Raw genomic sequence first — 20532 nt, 5'->3', positions numbered from 1 at the left:
CCACGCCTCTTATAGGCCTTGAAAAAATATTCTTTAAAAAATCCACGCCTCTTATAGGCCTTGAAAAAATATTCTTTAAAAAATCCACGCCTCTTATAGGCCTTGAAAAAATATTCTTTAAAAAATCCACGCCTCTTATAGGCCTTGAAAAAATATTCTTTAAAAAATCCACGCCTCTTATAGGCCTTGAAAAAATATTCTTTAAAAAATCCACGCCTCTTATAGGCCTTGAAAAAATATTCTTTAAAAAATCCACGCCTCTTATAGGCCTTGAAAAAATATTCTTTAAAAAATCCACGCCTCTTATAGGCCTTGAAAAAATATTCTTTAAAAAATCCACGCCTCTTATAGGCCTTGAAAAAATATTCTTTAAAAAATCCACGCCTCTTATAGGCCTTGAAAAAATATTCTTTAAAAAATCCACGCCTCTTATAGGCCTTGAAAAAATATTCTTTAAAAAATCCACGCCTCTTATAGGCCTTGAAAAAATATTCTTTAAAAAATCCACGCCTCTTATAGGCCTTGAAAAAATATTCTTTAAAAAATCCACGCCTCTTATAGGCCTTGAAAAAATATTCTTTAAAAAATCCACGCCTCTTATAGGCCTTGAAAAAATATTCTTTAAAAAATCCACGCCTCTTATAGGCCTTGAAAAAATATTCTTTAAAAAATCCACGCCTCTTATAGGCCTTGAAAAAATATTCTTTAAAAAATCCACGCCTCTTATAGGCCTTGAAAAATATTCTTTAAAAAATCCACGCCTCTTATAGGCCTTGAAAAAATATTTTTTAAAAAATCCACGCCTCTTATAGGCCTTGAAAAATATTCTTTAAAAAATCCACGCCTCTTATAGGCCTTGAAAAATATTCTTTAAAAAATCCACGCCTCTTTTAAGCCTTGAAAAAATATTCTTTAAAAAATCCACGCCTCTTTTAAGCCTTGAAAAAATATTCTTTAAAAAATCCACGCCTCTTTTAAGCCTTGAAAAAATATTCTTTAAAAAATCCACGCCTCTTATATGCCTTGAAAAAATATTCTTTAAAAAATCCACGCCTCTTATAAAGGCATTGAAAAAATATTCTTTAAAAACTCCACACCTCTTATAGGCCTTGAAAAAATATTCTTTAAAAAATCCACGCCTCTTTTAAGCCTTGAAAAAATATTCTTTAAAAAATCCACGCTTCTTTTAAGCCTTGAAAAAATATTCTTTAAAAAATCCACGCCTTTTTTAAGCCTTGAAAAAATATTCTTTAAAAAATCCACGCCTCTTATAGGCCTTGAAAAAATATTCTTTAAAAAATCCACGCCTCTTATAGGCCTTGAAAAAATATTCTTTAAAAAATCCTCACCTTATGTTGGTGCCTGAAAAAATATTACATCGGTATTATTCTTCAACGACATCTCTAATTATAGCATTGTACTGTACTGTACACATTATTTTTGTTATAAAGGGTTTTATATTATGAAAATGTCGTAGCATACTTTTAGGAGTTTCTGAAAAGAAACTTATATTACAATAATTTGTTTTAATTCTTCCAGATTCCGTCAACGTTTATTATTGGATCAGCGTACAACACCCCTGGAGACATCGGTATATTGGACCGAATATGTCCTGCGTCATAAGGGAGCCTATCATCTGCAATCTCCCGCACGTAATATGAAGTAAGTGGAAGAAACTAATTTCAATATTATGGGAATTTTTAAAAATATAAATTTTATTTTTTCTTACAGTTGGTTGCAATACTATCTAATCGATGTTGCCGTTTTATATTTGGTCTCCATCTATCTGATATATTTCCTTGTCAAACGTCTATTTTTGCGTTTCGATGTGATACGATCGCTGCACACCCCCACAAAAGCCAAGAAGTTATAAAAAAGTAAAACAAAAAATAAGAATTATTATAATATAATACTGCTTCAAGCTAGTTTTTATATTATATTTAATAAAAATATATTTTATATGTATTTAGTTCATAGTTAAGTAATATATTTGAGTTCTATTTTGTTTTATATATATATATATATATATATATATGTAATTTAAATGGGTGATATTGTTATTTTACTAAAAAAATATATGCTAACATATGTATGTGCTTTTCAATGTGAGTCATATAACAAAAACAAATTTTATTTAACGTCCTCTGCTTAAATTAAAAAAATAAATATATCTGTTTTATTTTCTAAATATTTTTTATTTAGTTCATAAGAAATTTACAATGTAATTTTGTAAATATTTTTTTATTTTTTATTACTAATTAGTTGTTAAGTATTTTTTTATAAATTTAGTTTCTTGTGTATAGAGGAAACGAAATTATATTTTTTTAGTTTTTAAGGCAAGAGAGACAAGACACACACATACAGACACGTACACATATGCAGACATAAACAATAAACCAAAGTCAATTAATTTTGTTCACAATTTTGATTAATGTTATAATAAATAACTTAGGAATTATTATATATGTTTTTTTAATTATTAATAAATGTAATGTTTATACAAAAATATTTATGAAGTTTTTAAATTATTGAAAAAATATATGAAAATATATAATTTTTTTAAGGAATTTTTAAATGTTTTAAAACTATTTTTTTTAAATGAGTATCAAGACTGGGTTTTTTTAAAGCAAAATTTTTAGAGACCTCGAATAATCTTTAAAAATCCACCTTGAAAAAATATTCCTTAAAAATCCACAGAAAAGATTGTTCTTTAAAAACTCAAGCCTTGGATTCTTCGTCGAAAAAAATATTGAAATTTTCTTTAATTTCTCTCTCTATTACGTGTGTTTTAAAAATTTTTGCTGGTCAAAAGTTATACGCATTGAAAGTTGGAATCGAAAAACTGATGTGACTGTTTTCAATCATGGTCATCAACAGATGGCGCTGAAGACGGGGGTTTATAAAACTTACACACCTAATTTATTTTTGCCATAACTTTTTTCGTGTTGCAAATATTAAAATAACTGTGGTACCATGTGAAAGGGACAATCATAAACTTTCTTGTAAAATGAATAAAATTTTAAAATTCGGTATTACTGAATATCACAAAAAATTTTTAATAATAGTTTTTCACTTTTCTGTTATCATGACCACTCCGACGAACTCTCTTGAAATCGATTACAAACAAGTTATTCTGAGCTAAAAATATGCGTTTTATTTGTGTATCTGCTATTACGCTTTTAATAGTTATGTTTAATCCCATAAAATTTTAATTTTCCGGGAACATGACAACTCTGCTACAGTAAATGTTCTTAGCTATACATAACCATTTGAATTCTTTCTGTATCATTACACATTGAGAAGTTATGAAGAGTACAAGTTAAGATAGCAACACTGGCAAACACTTTTTACCAGCGCTATCTATATCCAAAAATGCAAAATTTAAACCTCATTTATTTTTGCCATAACTTTTGACCTATTGTAGATATTGCAATGAAATTTGTGTCATATGAAAGATAGAATTTTAATGTTTCTGGTAATTTCCCTCGGTAAATTTTTTTCTAGTCATATGCGATGCGATTGCCCGTTCAAAAGTTATACGCTTTTTAAGCTGGGCTTAAAAAACTGATGTGTCTAATTTGAATCATGTCCACCAATAGATGGCATTGACAACGTGATCTTAAAATATGCATAGCTCATTTCTTTTCGCCATAACATTTTTCTGTAATATTACATTTAAAATAGTATGAAGAATATAAGATACCTGTGATTTTCAGTGGCAACACTGGGCAACACTTGTCGTCAGAGCCATCTGTATAAGTAGATTCAAAATTTCATTATGCAAAATTTAAACTTCTTTTTTTGTCATAACTTTCGACCTATTTCAGATATTTCAAGAAATAAAAGGTAAAATTTTATAGTTTCTGATGATACAAAATCAATATTATACATTTTTGAATATGAAATATAGTATTGAAGTTTTCTTCAATTTCACTCGGTAATAGTTATAAAAATGATTTACTGGTTATAGTAAAGTAAACTATTTACGCTTTCATATGACACCAGTTTAATAAAGATGAGATTATCCGTGCAAAAGAAAGTAGAGCTTATTATGTGTCTGATTTAAATCATGCCCATCAATAGATGGCGTTGACGACGTGTTTATAAAAAAATTACACACCTCGTTTATATTTGACATAACTTTTTTTCGTATTGCAGATATTAAAATGAAAGTGGCGTAAAATTGGTGTCATATGAAAGCTACAATTTCATAATTTCTTGTAAAGTAGCACTAATATTATTTTTTTTAAATTTTTATACCCTTCACCACACTGTGGTACAGGGTATTATGTCTTTGTGCATATGTTTGTGACAGACAAAAGGAATCGAGATAGACCCATGGTTCCTTTTGGGAATATGCATAGAATCACTTTCTAAATCGATTTATGCATGTCCGTCCATGTATTTTTGTGAACAAAGTACAGGTCGCATTTATGATGCGGTTCAGATTTAGATATAGCTCCCATATATAGTTTCGTCTGATTTTATGTAAATGGTGCACCAAACTACCAATATTGGTCCGATTGAGACAAAATTTTGCACAGAGTATTGAATTAGTTCTAGATTGTTGTATGCCAAGCTTTGTTAAATCGGTTAAGATTTAGATATATCTCTCATATATATTTTCGTCCGACTTAAGGTAAATGGGGCACCAAAGTCACTATTTATCTTTCGATTTGCACGAAATTTGGTTCGGTGTTCTCAATTGAGTCTAGAATGAAGTGTGAAAAGTTTCGTGAAAATCGGTTCAGATTTAGATGTAGCTACCATATATAATTTTGTCCGATTTAATGTAAATGGTGTACCAAAGTCCCTATATATCTTTCGATTTGCACGAAATTTGGTATAGCGTACTGATTAAGAATGATGTGATTAAGTTTCGTTAAAATCGGTTCAGATTTAGATATAGTTCCTATATATAGTTTCGTCAGATTTTAAGTAAAAGATGCACCAAACACCCAAAGTTAGGCCGATTGATACAAAATTTTGCACAAAGTACTGAAGTTTATATAACCTATCATGTGGAAAATTTTATTGAAATCGGTTCAAATTTAGATAGAGCTACCATACATACATTTTCTCCCGATTTAAAGTAAATGATGCACCAAGAACTGAAAATGTGGCCGATATTCTGTGACAAGTTTCGATAAAATCGGCTTAGATTTCGATATAGCTTTTATAAATATTTTCGTCCGATTTTAAGTAAATGGTGCAACAAACTCCTCATGTTTGTCAGATATGTATCCAAATAATCAACGGGTGTCCTATTGATATATATTTTAAATTGATTTACATAATTTTGTCCCATTGTAAGAAGCATTTCTATATCCGACCAAATAAAAAATTTAGTATAGGTTGCAGAAAGACATGTTTATGGGTTCAATTTCATTTTTTTTGCGACGTTTGTTAGGATTCATCTGTTAGTGGTGAAGGGTACCATATAGTCGGCCCCGTCCGACTTAACTACTTTCCTTACTAGTTGAATATGAACTGTGATATTAAAGTTTTCTATAATTTTCCACGGTAATATTTATGTTAAAAGATTTTTTTGCTGGTCGAAGTAAAATAGATTATTTACTCTTTCATATGACACCATGTTTATTAAAATGCGATTATCTGTTCAAAAGTTATGCCCTTGGAAGTTTGGACTTGAAAAACTGATTTGCATGATTTGTGTTTGACCTAAAAGTATGCTACACATTTTCTTTACCAACTAGCAGTCATTATGGAAGAAAAATTTGCCATTTTTGAAAACTCCAATTTTGTGTGGTTTTTCATTTTCAGTTAATAGGCGCCCAGCACTGAACAGTAGGTACATTTCGGAACATCGTTGAATTCAAATGCAAATAACTCAGCAACTACTTAACCGATTTTCATAAATGATGCAGGGATGGTTAGGGGGAATTCTCAAGTTTTATTCCATATTGACAAAACATATATAAATGTATGTAATAGAAGAGTAAATTAGCATTGTGTGAAAGTTCAAAGATATTTCAAATATCGACTATTTTTTTTTTTGTTAAATGTAAACAAAGTAGACACTATCTTTGTTCGATTTACACGAAATTTTGAGTAGTGAATTGAATTTGGCTTTGTTAAAAGAATGTTTTCTTGTTCAATTTATAACAATGCGGAGATTTTTTAAAGCATATTTGTTGAAGCAATAACTGCCACGTGTTTTTTTAATAAAAAACAATTATCTTTAGACACCTGTAATTTAATTGCCTTCGAAAATAACTTAATTTCCACTTGTCTAAATATATTTAAATATAAATCAATCACAACAAGGAGGTGGATTATTTGTTACAAAAAAGAAAACTACAACAACAAATAACCCAGCAATTAATAGTGTCCACCCAAACTATTACCCATATTACAATCAACAACAACGCCCTTCAATTTAAATTTGTAAAATATCTCTCAAACCAAAGAAACCGAAATATTTAATAACTATATTTAACATTTGAAAATAAAACAAAAAATTAATTGGTGTATTTAAAAGGATGGGTCCTTGATATAAAAACCCGTGGCCTTTGTGAAAATCAAAATAGTGTAAGGTCGTCTGGTGTTGAAGCAAAAACTTTGTGTCTGGAATTTTCAATTGGAAAACAAACTTTAAACATGACGGAAAAATTTTATCGGAAAATTGCAATTGGCTGTTTTATTTTAGCCCTGCTGGGTCTTAGTTTGGGCATTGCATTTCCATATTTACTAAAGAAAATTATAAAAAGTGTAAGTGTGCAAGGGAAATATTTGAACTGAAAATTTCTAAAAAAAATATTTCAATTTCATCTCCAGCAAATCAATTTAAAACCTGGTTCGGATTCCCGCAAAATGTGGGAGAAATTTCCCATTTCAATACAATTTTCAATTTATGTTTTCAATGTGACCAATCCGCATGAGGTTCAGGATGGTGGTAAACCGCGTTTGCAGGAAGTTGGACCATTTGTATTCGAGTGAGGAGAAAATTTTGAAGAAATAAATTTCAATTTTGTAATTTTTTGTTATTTTTCCCAGAGAATGGAAAGATAAATACGACATCGAGGATATTGAAGAAGAGGACGCGGTGGAGTTCAATATGCGTAATACTTTTATTTTTCGTCCCGATTTAGGTTTGAGTGGTGAGGAAATGGTTGTATTTCCACATCCATTGATTCAGGTAAGGGATATGATTTAAAAAAAAATCGTGGACTTCAAAAAAAATGTTAATAGAAAGCCAAGGCGTTGATTTAAAAAAAAAAAATTAAGAATTTCGAATATTTTTAAAGACTTAGATGAGGCGTGGATTTTTTAAAAAATATTATATGAATGTCCACATAAGCTTGGATTTTGAAATATTTTTTCATGGACACACATAAGGCGTGGATTTTTAAAAATATTTTTTCAATAGCCACTAAATGACGTGGATTAATTTTTTTTAAAAGCCACTTAAAGGCGCGAATTTTTCAAAAATATTTTTTCACTGAAAGGCGTGTCACAGCAAAGCGTGGATTTAAAATTTTTTTTCAAAGCCACTGAAAGACGTGTCACAGCAAGGCGTGGATTTTAAAAAAAATATTTTTTTAAAAGCAAAAGGATTTTTAAAAAAATATTTTTTCAAAAGCAAAAGGATTTTTAAAAAAATATTTTTTCAAAAGCAAAAGGATTTTTAAAAAAATATTTTTTCAAATGCCACTGAAAGGCGAGGATTTTTAAAAAATAGTTTTTTCAATAGCCACTGAAAGGCGTGGATTTTTAAAAAATATTTTTTCAAAAGCCACTGAAAGGCGTGGATTTTTAAAAAATATTTTTTCAAAAGCCACTGAAAGGCGTGGATTTTTAAAAAATATTTTTTCAAAAGCCACAACAAGGCGTGGATTTTTAAAAAATATTTTTTCAAAAGCCACAACAAGGCGTGGATTTTTAAAAAATATTTTTTCAAAAGCCACAACAAGGCGTGGATTTTTAAAAAAATATTTTTTCAAAAGCCACTGAAAGGCGTGGATTTTTAAAAAAAATATTTTTTCAAAAGCCACTGAAAAGCGTGTCACAGCAAGGCGTGGATTTTTAAAAAAATATTTTTTCAAAAGCCACTGAAAGGCGTGTCACAGCAAGGCGTGGATTTTTTAAAAAAATATTTTTTCAAAAGCCACTGAAAAGCGTGTCACAGCAAGGCGTGGATTTTTAAAAAAATATTTTTTCAAAAGCCACTGAAAGGCGTGTCACAGCAAGGCGTGGATTTAAAAAAATATATTTTTTTCACTGAAAGGCGTGCCACAGCAAGGCGTGGATTAAAAAAAAACAAATATTTTTTCAAAAGCCACAGAAAGGCGTGCCACAGCAAGGCGTGGATTTTTTAAAAAAATTTTTTTTCCAAAGCCACTGAAACGCCTGGATTTCTCTTTCTTTTCTCTTTTATCAGGTCATGGGCATTGTAATAAAGCGCGAAAAATTCGCTATGCTCGGTATGATCGCCGAGGGTCTGGAGGAATTATTTAAACCATCGACTCCTTTCATAAGGGCATCAGTAATGGATATATTTTTTCGTGGTATTGATGTCGACTGTGGTACGGATAATTTCGCTGCCAAAGCTATATGTTTGAATTTTCACACGGGCGCCGTGAAGGGAGCGGAAAAAGTCGATGATACACATTTCAAGTTTTCACTACTGGGAGCGGTAAGTAAATCTCAAAATTCGAAAGATTTTTCATTGAATATTTTGTTCCTTCTCATCCAGGGCAATCACAGTGATGCTGGTCGCTTTAAAGTTTCCCGCGGTACCCGAGACCATCGTACCGTTGGTCAAGTTCTAGAATTTGATGGTGATGAAGAGCTCAATATTTGGCCGGAGGGGGAATGCAATAAGTTACGTGGCACCGATTCTACGATTTTTGCCCCCCTAATGAAACCCAGTGATGGATTGTGGTCATTTTCGCCGGATCTGTGTCGTTCGCTGGGTCCACAATATCAAAAGAAGACAACCTATAACGGTTTGCCAGCTTTGCATTATGTCATGGATCTGGGGGATGTTAAGGTGGGATGTTTACAAAAAATTAGATTTCTTTTTGTAAAAATAAACTCTAATTTCTTCAGAATGAACCGGAAAATCATTGTTTTTGCAGAGACTATCCCGATGGGTGTCCACCCAAGGGTACAATGGATTTAACGCTTTGCAATGAAACGCCCATGATTGCATCGCAACCGCATTTCTTAAATGCCGATCCGAAGTTATTAGCCGAGGTGGAGGGCCTGTCGCCGGATGAAAAGAAACATGGCTTATTTATTGATTTCGAAATTGTGTGTAGCGCTATTTTATATTTTTTTATTTTAATATGTTTCTCCTCTCACCCCTTCTTCGACAGATATCTGGCACACCCCTCCAAATAGCCAAACGTTTGCAATTCAATTTGGATGTGGAGCCCATTGAAGAAATACCGGTGATGAGTAAATTGCGACCTTTGGTTATGCCATTATTTTGGATCGAAGAAGCGGTGGCCCTGAGTACGGATTTTACGAAAATCATTAAGGGAAAAGTTTTCACGTGAGTTGGGTTTGCATTTTTTTTTTTGAAATTTGTGAAGTATTTCAATTTTATTTTTTTCAATTCCAGAACCCAAACAATTGTCAATGTTTTTATGTGGAATGCCATTGTCCTGGGCTTTTGCGGTGTGGGATTTTCCGCATTTATGATTTATGTACGCCGCCAGGATGGTCAGAAAATATTCGATATTAAATCTTAAAAATAAAATTTAATATTTTTTTTAATAAATAAATTATGCCTCATAAGAAAGTCTATCATGAACAGGATACGTATTCTATACTCAATAAAATACGCTATGAAATATAGTGTCAATTTTTTTTTACATTTTACAAAAACTAGTCGATATTTGAAATATCTTTGAATATTCACATGATGTTAATTTTGTGTTAGAAAATTGTCAATTTGGAATAAAACTTAAGAATTTCCTCTAACCGTCTGTTCAAAATTTTTGAAAATCGGTTAAGTAGACGCTGAGTTATTTGCATTTGAATTCAACGATGCTCCGAAATATACTTCCTGCTCGATTCTGGGCGCCTATTACCTAAAAATGAAAAACCACACAAAATTGGAGATTTCAAAAACCGTAATTTTTTTCTTTCATAATGGCAGCTGGTTTGTAAAGAAAATGTGTAGCATACTTTTAGGTCAAACGCAAATCATGCAAATCAGTTTTTCAAGTCCAACCTTCCAAGCGTATAACTTTTGAACAGATAATCGCATTTCAACAAAAATGGTGTCATATGAAAGAGTAAATAATCTACTTTACTATGACCAGCAAAGAAAATCTTATAACATAAATATTACCGAGGGAAATTAGAGAAATCCATGCCTCTTATAGGCATTGAACAAATATTCCTTTATAACTCCATGTCATAACTCCTCGTAGGCCTTGAAAAGATATTCTTTTAAGAATCCACGCCTTTTATAGGCATTGAACAAATATTCCTTTATAACTCCATGTCATAACTCCTCGTAGGCCTTGAAAAGATATTCTTTTAAGAATCCACGCCTTTTATAGACCTTGAAAAATATTCTTGGTCCCTTTCAAAAATATTCTTTTAAAAATCCACGCCTTGTTTAGACCCTGAAAAATATTCTTTTAAAAATCCACGCCTTGTTTAGACCCTGAAAAATATTCTTTTAAAAATCCACGCCTTGTTTAGACCCTGAAAAATATTCTTTTAAAAAATCCACGTCTATAATAGCCCCTGAAAAATATTCTTTTAAAAAATCCACGTCTATAATAGCCCCTGAAAAATATTCTTTTAAAAAATCCACGTCTATAATAGCCCCTGAAAAATATTCTTTTAAAAATCCACGCCTTGAATAGACCCTGAAAAATATTCTTTTAAAAATCCACGCCTTGAATAGACCCTGAAAATATTCTTTTAAAAATCCACGCCTTGAATAGACCCTGAAAAATATTCTTTTAAAAATCCACGCCTTGAATAGACCCTGAAAAATATTCTTTTAAAAATCCACGCCTTGAATGAAAATACACTGAAAAATATTCTTTTAAAAAATCTTTTAAAAAATCCACGTCTATAATAGCCCCTGAAAATATTCTTTTAAAAAATCCACGCCTTGAATAGACCCTGAAAATATTCTTTTAAAAATCCACGCCTTGAATAGACCCTGAAAAATATTCTTTTAAAAATCCACGCCTTGAATAGACCCTGAAAAATATTCTTTTAAAAATCCACGCCTTGAATAGACCCTGAAAAATATTCTTTTAAAAATCCACGCCTTGAATAGACCCTGAAAAATATTCTTTTAAAAATCCACGGCTTGAATAGACCCTTTCTTTCAAACACCCCTAAGTGCCGCCTCATCTACATGCGCATGTACTCATGCTTCAGATCCATATAAGAGCACGGTACAGTATCAGCGTCTAGTAGAGTGTGAGTTTGGTCTGGCGGGAGGTTGCCGTGTTTCTAAACTGCTTACTTAGACCATAGTAGCATCTGTTGGCCATAACAATACTTCTCCGAATTTCAAAACTAATGTCATTCGTTTTATTTATGACTGTATCAAGGTATATCAAATCTTTAACTACCTCGAAGCTGTAGTTCTCAAGTTTTACAGTTGGTTCGATTCTACTGGACGTCTTGAGCGTTGATACGATCAGCTTGGTCTTCTCGCCGTTTACTGCCAGACCCACTTTGGCAGACTCCTTCTCAATTTGTTCAAAGGTGGCTGTTACCGCTCGCAATGTTCGACCCATTATATCGATGTCATCGGCGTAGGCGAATAACATGTGTTGTTAGGTGTACAGAGTGCCATTTCAGTTGACCTTTGCGTCTCCAGCAGGATGTTAAAAAGATCACACGACAAACTGTCATCCTTTAGGATGAAATGACCGATAGGTCCTTTCCGACTTTAACTGCTGACCTTGTGCCACTTAAAGTTATCCTGCATAGCCGTAATAATTTTGCAGGAATGCTGAACGTAGACATGGCCTTAAACACCTCTGAAAGGAATTGGGCTGTCGAATGCGGCTTTATAGTCGACAAATAGGTGGCAGACTGAAAATCTGATCAATGGTGAATTTGCCAGGTCTGAAGCCTCATTGGTATGGTCCAATGATGTCATTGACCATTGGCTTCAGTCGTTCACACAGCACAGTGGATAGCACTTTATATGCGATGGGAAGGAGACTTATTCTTCTATAGTTGGCACATATCGTCTTGTCTCCTTTTTTTGTGCACGGGACACAGGATGCTGAGGTTCCAATAATTGGGCATGCATTCCTCTTAGGCAAATTGTACTAATCAGCTGGTGCATGCTCCTGGCCAGCATCTGTCCATCAGTCTTGAATAGTTCCGCTTGTAACCTATCGGCTCCTGCTGCTTTATTGTTTTTGAGCCGATTAATTGCTTTTATGACCTCATCTTGACTAGGTGGTGCACACTCTTTACCATCATATCATATTGGTTCTGGGGTATCTTCTTCACCACCACTATTTGATGCCAGAAGCTTTTCAAAAGGCCCCTTCCAGATCCTCAACACGCTGTCTGTATCTGTCACCAGGTTTCTATCTTCATCTCTACAGGAGGATGTGCCAGCACCAAAGCCTTCGGTTTGCTGTTTTACTCGTTGGTAAAATTTCCGGACTTCATTCTGACTTCTGTTAACACATCGATTTGCTCACGCTCACGTTTTTCTTGTTATTTCTTCTTTTTTCTGAAAACACGTTTCTCCTCTCTCCTTTTCTCCCGATAATTCTCCATCACGTTTCGTGTTGCTACTGTCTGCAGGGATGCCCTCCTGTACGCTGCGTTCACGCCTTGAATAGACCCTAAAACATATCGTTTAAAAAATTCAAATTCGTTTTTTTAAATCCACGCCTTGTATTGGTCCCTAAACTAAAATTCTTTAAAATCCCAAATTCTTTTTTTTAATCCACGCCTTGTATTGGTCCCTAAAAATATATTCTTTAAAAATATCAAATTCATTTTTTAAAATCCTGTCCTTGTATTGATCCCTAAAAATATATTCTTTAAAAAATTCAAATTCATTTTTTAAAATCCACGCCTTGGATAGGCCTTAAATTTTTTTCTTTAAAAAAATTCACGCCATTATAGACCTTGAAAAAAAATTCTTTTAAAAAATCAATGCCTTGTATGGGCCTCTTTCAAAATTAAAACTCAATCTTTTTTATTTTGTTTCACATCAAAATTTCTTTTTCATATTTTTTGTATTTATTTATTTTTTTATTAAACATTTTTCGTTTTTTTTTTCTTTATAATTTTTTGATTGTTTGTTTTATAGAAGACAAATAAAATAGGAAACTAAAAAAATATATATATTTTTTAATTTTAAAATTAATTTGGCATATGGAAAAAATTGTTGTCGTTGGTCACTATTTTTTTTTTTAATTATTAAACATAACATTTGGAAAATTGGTATTTATATATATTTAAAAATTTAATTAAACTAAAACAAATAACCTAGGATTTTTTTATAGATTTTATACCGGCAAAATAGAGGTATAAAATATATATTTTTTAATTAAAAAAAATAAAAATAATTTTCTATATACAATATTTAAAATATAAAATAATCGGCTTGCTTGTGTTTTCTTTTTTGGATTGTTTTTCTACTGTTGTTTTTTTTAATTTTTAATATTGAAGTTAAAAATAAAATAATATGTCTATATAGAAGAAAACATAACAAAAAATTGATATTTATTTATGCTATAACAGTTGGTTTTTTATATAAGAAAAAAGAAACCTACATTTATATGTTATGTGTAAAATTAGTTAAGTGGATTTTTTTTAGCAGAGAAAATGTGAATTATTTTTTTTTAGAAAAGTGAGGTTAGGTCATTTAATTGCCATTTAACGGTGGGGAAAATTCAATTTCTATTGAGATTTAAAACTTTTTCAAATGTAATATATTATTTTTATAAACATAATGGACTATGTAGAACCTTTTAGAGTCTCCAATTTGTTTTCAATTTTAAAATTTTATTTTTTTGAAATTTAGAAAAACATTTATTTCTTTATATAAGTGAGGTTAGGTCATTAAAATGCCCTTTAACAGGACACAGTCAATTTCTATTCAGATTTAAAATTTTTGAAAGAAGTATATTATTTTTTTTCAATATTTTGGAATTTTTGGAATCTATTTTGTAAATTTTAAAAATTAAAAAATATATATATTTTTTAAATTTTTTGAAAAAATTTAATTTTTTTAATTTTTTGAACGTGAAGTTGAACAATATTTAAAGTGTATTAATTTTCTATTTTAATAATATTTAAAGTGTTTTCTGAAAGTATGGAACATTTTAAAAAATTAATTTTTTTTAAATAAAAATATTTCCTTCAACATAACCTCACATTTTTGTATGACCCTCAATGGGCCTTACATTTAGTCTGGGGTCACTTTTAAATTCTCTAGATTTGTATCTTCAATTTTTCTCTGCTTAAAAAAACTGTTATGAGATTCCGTTTGTTTTTCTATGGAAGAGCATATTTGGAAAACTCTATGGAATTTGGTCTCTTGTGGCGATTTTGAGGTTAGGTTGTATTGATTGATATTTTTTCTACGTCTGCTAAATTTTAAGGGGTCACATTTCTTGTTTTCTTTTTTTAATTTTTTTTTTAATCTAAACATAATTTATATATTTTGTACAATTTTCTTTTAAAAATATTTTTTTCTTAAATTTTTATAAATAACCCAAAAATAATTTTTTTTTTAATTTTTCGATATTTTTCAAAATTTTTGCGTTTGTTTTTGTATTAAAAATAAATATTTTTCTTAAGATTTAATAAAAAAACATCAGTCAATTATTTGTTAGTTGATGGGTTGGTTGGTTTGTTTGTTGCTCGTTGGGAAAAAAATAGTTGAGAGAGAGAGGATGTGGTGGGGTTGAGGTCTCTTAAAATTAATCCAGCTCCAAATAATTGAATTCCTTAATTAATGGCTGTGTGTGCTGATAATGATGATGCTGCTGCTGGTGTTGGGCCTGGGCCTGGAAATTTTCCATGACATTACTCATTGTTATGGCAGTGTGATCCGGCACAATGCCAACAGAGCTTCTGTTGGTGGAGGAGTGATTAGGAACTAATGTAGAGGTTTGAGGAACGGCCACATTGCTGCTAGCTGGTGGTAAGGTGTTCGAACCAAAAACACTAGAAATGAAAAAAAAAAATAAAATTAATATTTTTTTTCAAAAGATTCCCAAAAAATTCAATTTCCAATCTTACCTCAAAGAATTCGTTGAACGATATAGTGGTGGCGGTGTATTAACCCGAATGGTACTATAGTGAGCCGACTGTTGAGCCGATGCCGTGGGATGGAATAGCAAACTCATTCCTGCACATTCATTTAACGATGTCAAATAGGATGGTGGTGGTGGACGATGTTGAAATTCGGGATACAAATAACCACCAGCAGCCATGATCCGACTATTACAATAGGGACTATTGCAATTGCGGCACATTTCCATATGCCTATAGCAGGGACATTCATCAACATCATCCGGCAGGCTAAGACGCCAAATGGCTCCAGATATAACCAGCAGTGATACACCAATGCCAATCATTAGCAGCGCAGCACTTAAATATTGTGTAGAGTGTTCAATGAGACCCGTTGAACCGAGTACTATGCCGCCAAGGGTACATGCCACACCACCCAGTGCTAGAATGCCAATAACAAATGGCAGAGAGGGCCGTGAGAACCATTTACGGAAACTCAAACGCATGGGAGGTGTAATTCCCGCTGCACCAGGTACTGAGGGTGTTGAGGCATTTGATAGGCCCGTCAAGGGGTTGTCGATGCCCAAAGCGCTCGTTGTTGTTGTTGTGGCTTCGAATAGGGATCTGTAACGAAAAAATGAAGAAAAATTAAATTAGAATTTTTTGAAAAAATAGAAAAAAATTATATTTGGAAAATATCGAATTTGATAAAAAAATGAAATTCAAGAAAAAAAATAAAATTTCAAAAAATTAAAAGTTGGAGTTTTGGGAATATTTCCAACATTTTTAATTTTGAAAAATATAATTTTGGAATTTTGAGAAAAAATATCAAAAAAAAAAAAAAAATAATTTTAAAAAATTAAAAAAAATTGATTTTCGAAAAAATAAAAATTTGGAATGTTTAATTTCAGAAAAAAATAAGAGTATTAAAAAAATCAAAAAATAAAATATTTTTAAATTTTTTTTGAAAATTTTTTTTAATTTGGAATTTTGAAAAAACTATAAAAAATTGAAAATAAAAAAAGCAAAATCTTCGAAATTTGAAAAAAAAGATTCGGAATATTTTAAAATGAAATCTTTAAATTTTGAAAAAGTTGTAACAATTCCAAAAAATAATTTAGGGATTTTTAGAAAAAATCCAAAATTAATTTTTTTTTTAATAAAACAATTTTGAAAAATTTTAAATTTGAAATTTTGAAAAAATTACAAAAAAAATAAAACAATTTTAAAAAAATTTTTAAATTTGAAATTTTGAAATAATTACAAAATGTTGGAAATTTGAAAAAAAGATTTGGAATATTTTGCTTAAATATAAAAAAAATTTCAACAATTTGAAAAAAATATTTAAGGAATTTTTAGAAAAAATTTGAAATTGTAATTTTGAAAAAATTAAAAAGAACAAAAATGTGGAAATTTAAAAAATAAAGATTTGTAATACTTTGAAAATACAATTTTTGAAAAAAATTGAACTTTAAAAAAAATCCGAAAATTATGTTTCAATATATTCTCTGTCAACTCAAATTTGAAGCCAGCAATCCTGCCTTCCCAGGAAAAAATCCTTTCGGATTTTTTTTTTTTAATTTTCCAGCTGTTCTATTTATCCCCCCACCCACCGAAAAAAGATCGGTTATCTCATCTTTCACTGAAAACCATTTCAAATTCGACATTCCAAATGGTGTGTTTCTAAACAATAGAAGTGATTCGATCCCAAATCGAAATCTCTAAAACAGCTGCCATAATTTTTTTCTTCTAACAAACAAAATCATGGTAAATGAGTCTAACTGACTCGGCAAGGTGACTTGGGATCTTTAAGGATCCCAAAAACTACAACAAAAACACAGAATTAATAATAAATTCCAGAAAAAATAACAACAACAACTGAAAATGAATGCATTTGAAATGGTATTTGTTGTTATTGTTCTTGTGAGTAAATACCATCAGTGGTATTTCAAAAAGGAGCAGCAACAGCAGCCGAGCGTAAAGGCAGCAGGTGTAGCATGTCATGTCTTGCACAAAGGCTGAAACAAAAAAAAAAAACATTCCTTAAGTAAAAACCTCCTCCCATCACAGGGCTAAGCCATTAAAGAAATATAAACAAGGAAGCAGTGCAATGAAATGCATTTTCTCATGTGTGTACTCGCACACACACACACACACTCATAAATCCATTAAAAAGGATTTTCCATTTTTCCAAAGGTAAAGAAATCAACCTAGCCTGGCCTGGCATTCGGTAAATGTGTGTGAATGTATACAATGAACATGCAACCAAAGAGAGAGAGAGATAGAGAGGGAGAGCATCATTGTGCGTGAAAAATATGTTGTGTTGTTTTCCCTTACAACAGCTCGCCCATTGTGAGCTGATGCATTATCCTTGCTTACATTTATCTTAGAAAAAATCATTTCACAGCAGCAGGACCCGGCATTTCACCAACTATGACAAAATGTTTTGAAACTGATGTAAAATTTATGTTGAAAAATGTTTTCCTTTTTTTTGTTTTGTTTTTGTCTTTACATTCCTCGGCTATACACTTTTCCTTCGTTTACCGTTTTTTTACCTGCTGCTGTTGTCGCTCTACAAAGGACACCGTGTATTGTTATCATCGTCATCATTATGCTGGCTCCTTGTTGTCGCCAGATCTTTTCACATATCGTTATGAAAAGATCTTCTCAGTGTGTTCGTGTGTGTGTAAAGGATTTTTCAGAAAAAAATATCCAACACAGTGAAGAGCCTTTGTAACGGGCCACAGCATGACATAGATTTTTTTTCGGGTACTTTATGGATGTATGAGAAAAACAAAAAAAAATTGTTTGCAATGGAATCCTCCAACATGGTTGAATGTATTACACATATACATATGTATTTGTGTGTATGTGTGCACCAGGTTGTTTAAAATAAATACAAGAATTAAACAGGTAGATAGATGGCTGGCTGGATAGCAAGGATAACATATTTACCATCATGTGAATGAAGGGAGTATTTTTTTGTATTTCTTTTAATTGCTCAAAATAAATGGAATATGAATGAACAATCAAGAGAAAAGAAGATTTTGAAAATAATTGCCAGTTGTGTTGTACATTCACAAATACAAATATATTGTTGAAAGGGATAAAACAAAATCCTGTAAAGTTATTGTAAATTGCAAAGAGAAGGCAAGATAAATTGTTTTTTGAATAAATAAGTAGAACAATTCCGAATGGCCAAGAAAAAAATTTGAGCAGACATATAACAAGAATGAGAATGTTTTGGGTCCTTTTAATTTGGGAAGAAACTAATTTTTATGGTTTTTTGAATTATTTGTTTCAATCCAATCCTTGTGACTACTTAAAAAAATCCCTAGTTTTTAACATTTATTTAATTTTTGAAAAAAATGGCGCCCAACGATGATAGATTTCTTTATTTATGAAATTAATAAAATTCGTATTTTTTATGTAGCTACTCGACATTTTTTTAATTCACAAATTGTTTCAAACATTTATTTCATTTTTTGGAAAATGGCGCCCAATCATGACCGATTTTATTTATTATTATAAAGCGTATAATAAGTATTTATTTTCATAACATATATCAAATATTTGAAACATTTTTATAATTTTATTAATTTTCGAAAATGGCGCCCAACGTTTATCGATTTTTTTGTTATTAAAAAAATTAATAAAATATTTTTTTAATTAAAATTTAATTGGAAAAATATAATTTTTGAAATCTTTCTTTACTTTATTTCATTCGTCGAAAATGGCGCCCAACCTTGATCGATTTTTTTATTACTATAAAGCATATAATGAGTATTTATTTTAATAACATATATTAAATATTGAAGACTGACAAACATTTTATTTTTTGGAACATGGCGCCCAACGTGAATAGATTTTTTTTATTATGTTATATCAATAAAATGTTTTTTTTTTTGTAATTGAAACCCCGTAAGCAAAAAATATTTGTTTTTAAACATTTCTTAAATTTTTGGAAATGGCGCCCAACGTTAATCGATTTTTTATTATTATAAAATTATTTTTTTAAAAAAAAAATTTGATAGTTATTAAAAATTGATGATTTTTGAAATATTTTAATTTTTGGAAAATTGCGCCCAACGAATAATTTTTTATTACATAAAATCTGTTTAAATAACATGTTTTTTTTTAATTCAAAGTTTGTTTCAAAAATATATTTTTTTAAATGTGTTTTATTCATTTTGAATTTTTATAAGAAGGCCCTAAAAATATTTCTTTTAAATGCACGTCATGTTTTGGTATCTGAAATATGTTTTTAAAATGCGGATTTTTTTTATAATATTTGTATTTTTGTTAATTGAAATCTTGTAGCTACTTCAAAAAATTTTTTTTATTTTTTTTAAAAATTTTTACTGCGCGCCATGCAAATGTTAACATTTTTTTTTTTTATTTTTTAAAACATACGTGTATTTTTTTTTTTCAAATCTAAAACAAAAGTGTCTCTCGCCCTGAGTTTTTCCATTCACTTGAATGCTTCAGTATTTATTTTTTTATTTATTTTCAAACAGGGAAGCAATAAAAATACGATACCCAATGTGATGACATAAAAAAGCTGCAGCTATAACACCTTGATATTTAATATTTCCTATTATGCCATGCAACGATGGAGGACAGATTCGAGAGAGGTGGGGGGTGGAGGAGACAAAAGAGTTTTTTTTTTGTTTAACGGTCAAAAGACATTTTAGTTTCTGGTTAAAGATTAAGCCATTAAAAGAAAAAAAGAAAAAACAGCTGAAAGAAAATGACAAAAAAAATGTGGGGAAGTGTGGCCATAAATTAAAGACTTTATTAACACCCCCAATGGAAAGAGATAATATTTTATTGTACAACAACAAAAAACTAAAAGAAAAACCTCATAAAATATGTATTGTTAAATAAATCATAAATAAATATATTTATTTTGTATTTTATAAAATGAAAATCGAAACAAAAAACTGAAGAAGAAAGAAATGCCATGGCAATAGGAAGCCATTTTCATTTTATGAGGAAACTGTTTGTGAATCGAGGAAAAATCCCCAACAACAAAAACAATACCCATTTTGTAAGTGGCCCGAAGCCATTGAAAAATAAAAAACCCAGCATTGAAAAGGCAAAAGTGTGAAAGACATGTTTTCCACTAAAGGAAACTGAAGAGTAAAAAAACAAAGTAAAGAGAAATAAAAAAATAGCTGCGGGTAATTTTTAATAGTCCACAATTTGTATGCATCCCAAAACCCCCAAATGAAACAAAAAAAAAAACACAACTGAAAATTTTTGTGATTGAATCGAAAACAAAAAAACGACTAATAGTTCTCGGCCATA

At 30.5% G+C, this 20532-nt stretch overlaps 1 protein-coding gene across 1 annotated transcript; it reads left to right on the top strand.

The window, feature by feature from the left end:
• Positions 1-6621: 6621 nt before the first annotated feature.
• Positions 6622-9719, top strand: LOC133334104 (sensory neuron membrane protein 1-like). Its single transcript, XM_061542401.1, has 8 exons — positions 6622-6732; positions 6799-6956; positions 7018-7159; positions 8402-8656; positions 8717-9013; positions 9073-9276; positions 9342-9520; positions 9590-9719. Exons 1-8 carry the CDS (start codon positions 6622-6624, stop codon positions 9717-9719), a joined length of 1476 nt encoding a protein of 491 aa, XP_061398385.1.
• The last annotated feature ends 10813 nt before the right edge of the window (positions 9720-20532 follow it).

The sequence above is a fragment of the Musca vetustissima genome, unplaced genomic scaffold, assembly GCF_032173495.1.
Source record: "Musca vetustissima isolate MV318-11 ecotype Yass unplaced genomic scaffold, APGP_CSIRO_Mvet_v1 utg66923, whole genome shotgun sequence".
Lineage (NCBI taxonomy): Eukaryota > Metazoa > Arthropoda > Insecta > Diptera > Muscidae > Musca > Musca vetustissima.
Note: the sequence above shows the minus strand (reverse complement) of the source record. Positions and strands in the feature narration are given on the sequence as shown.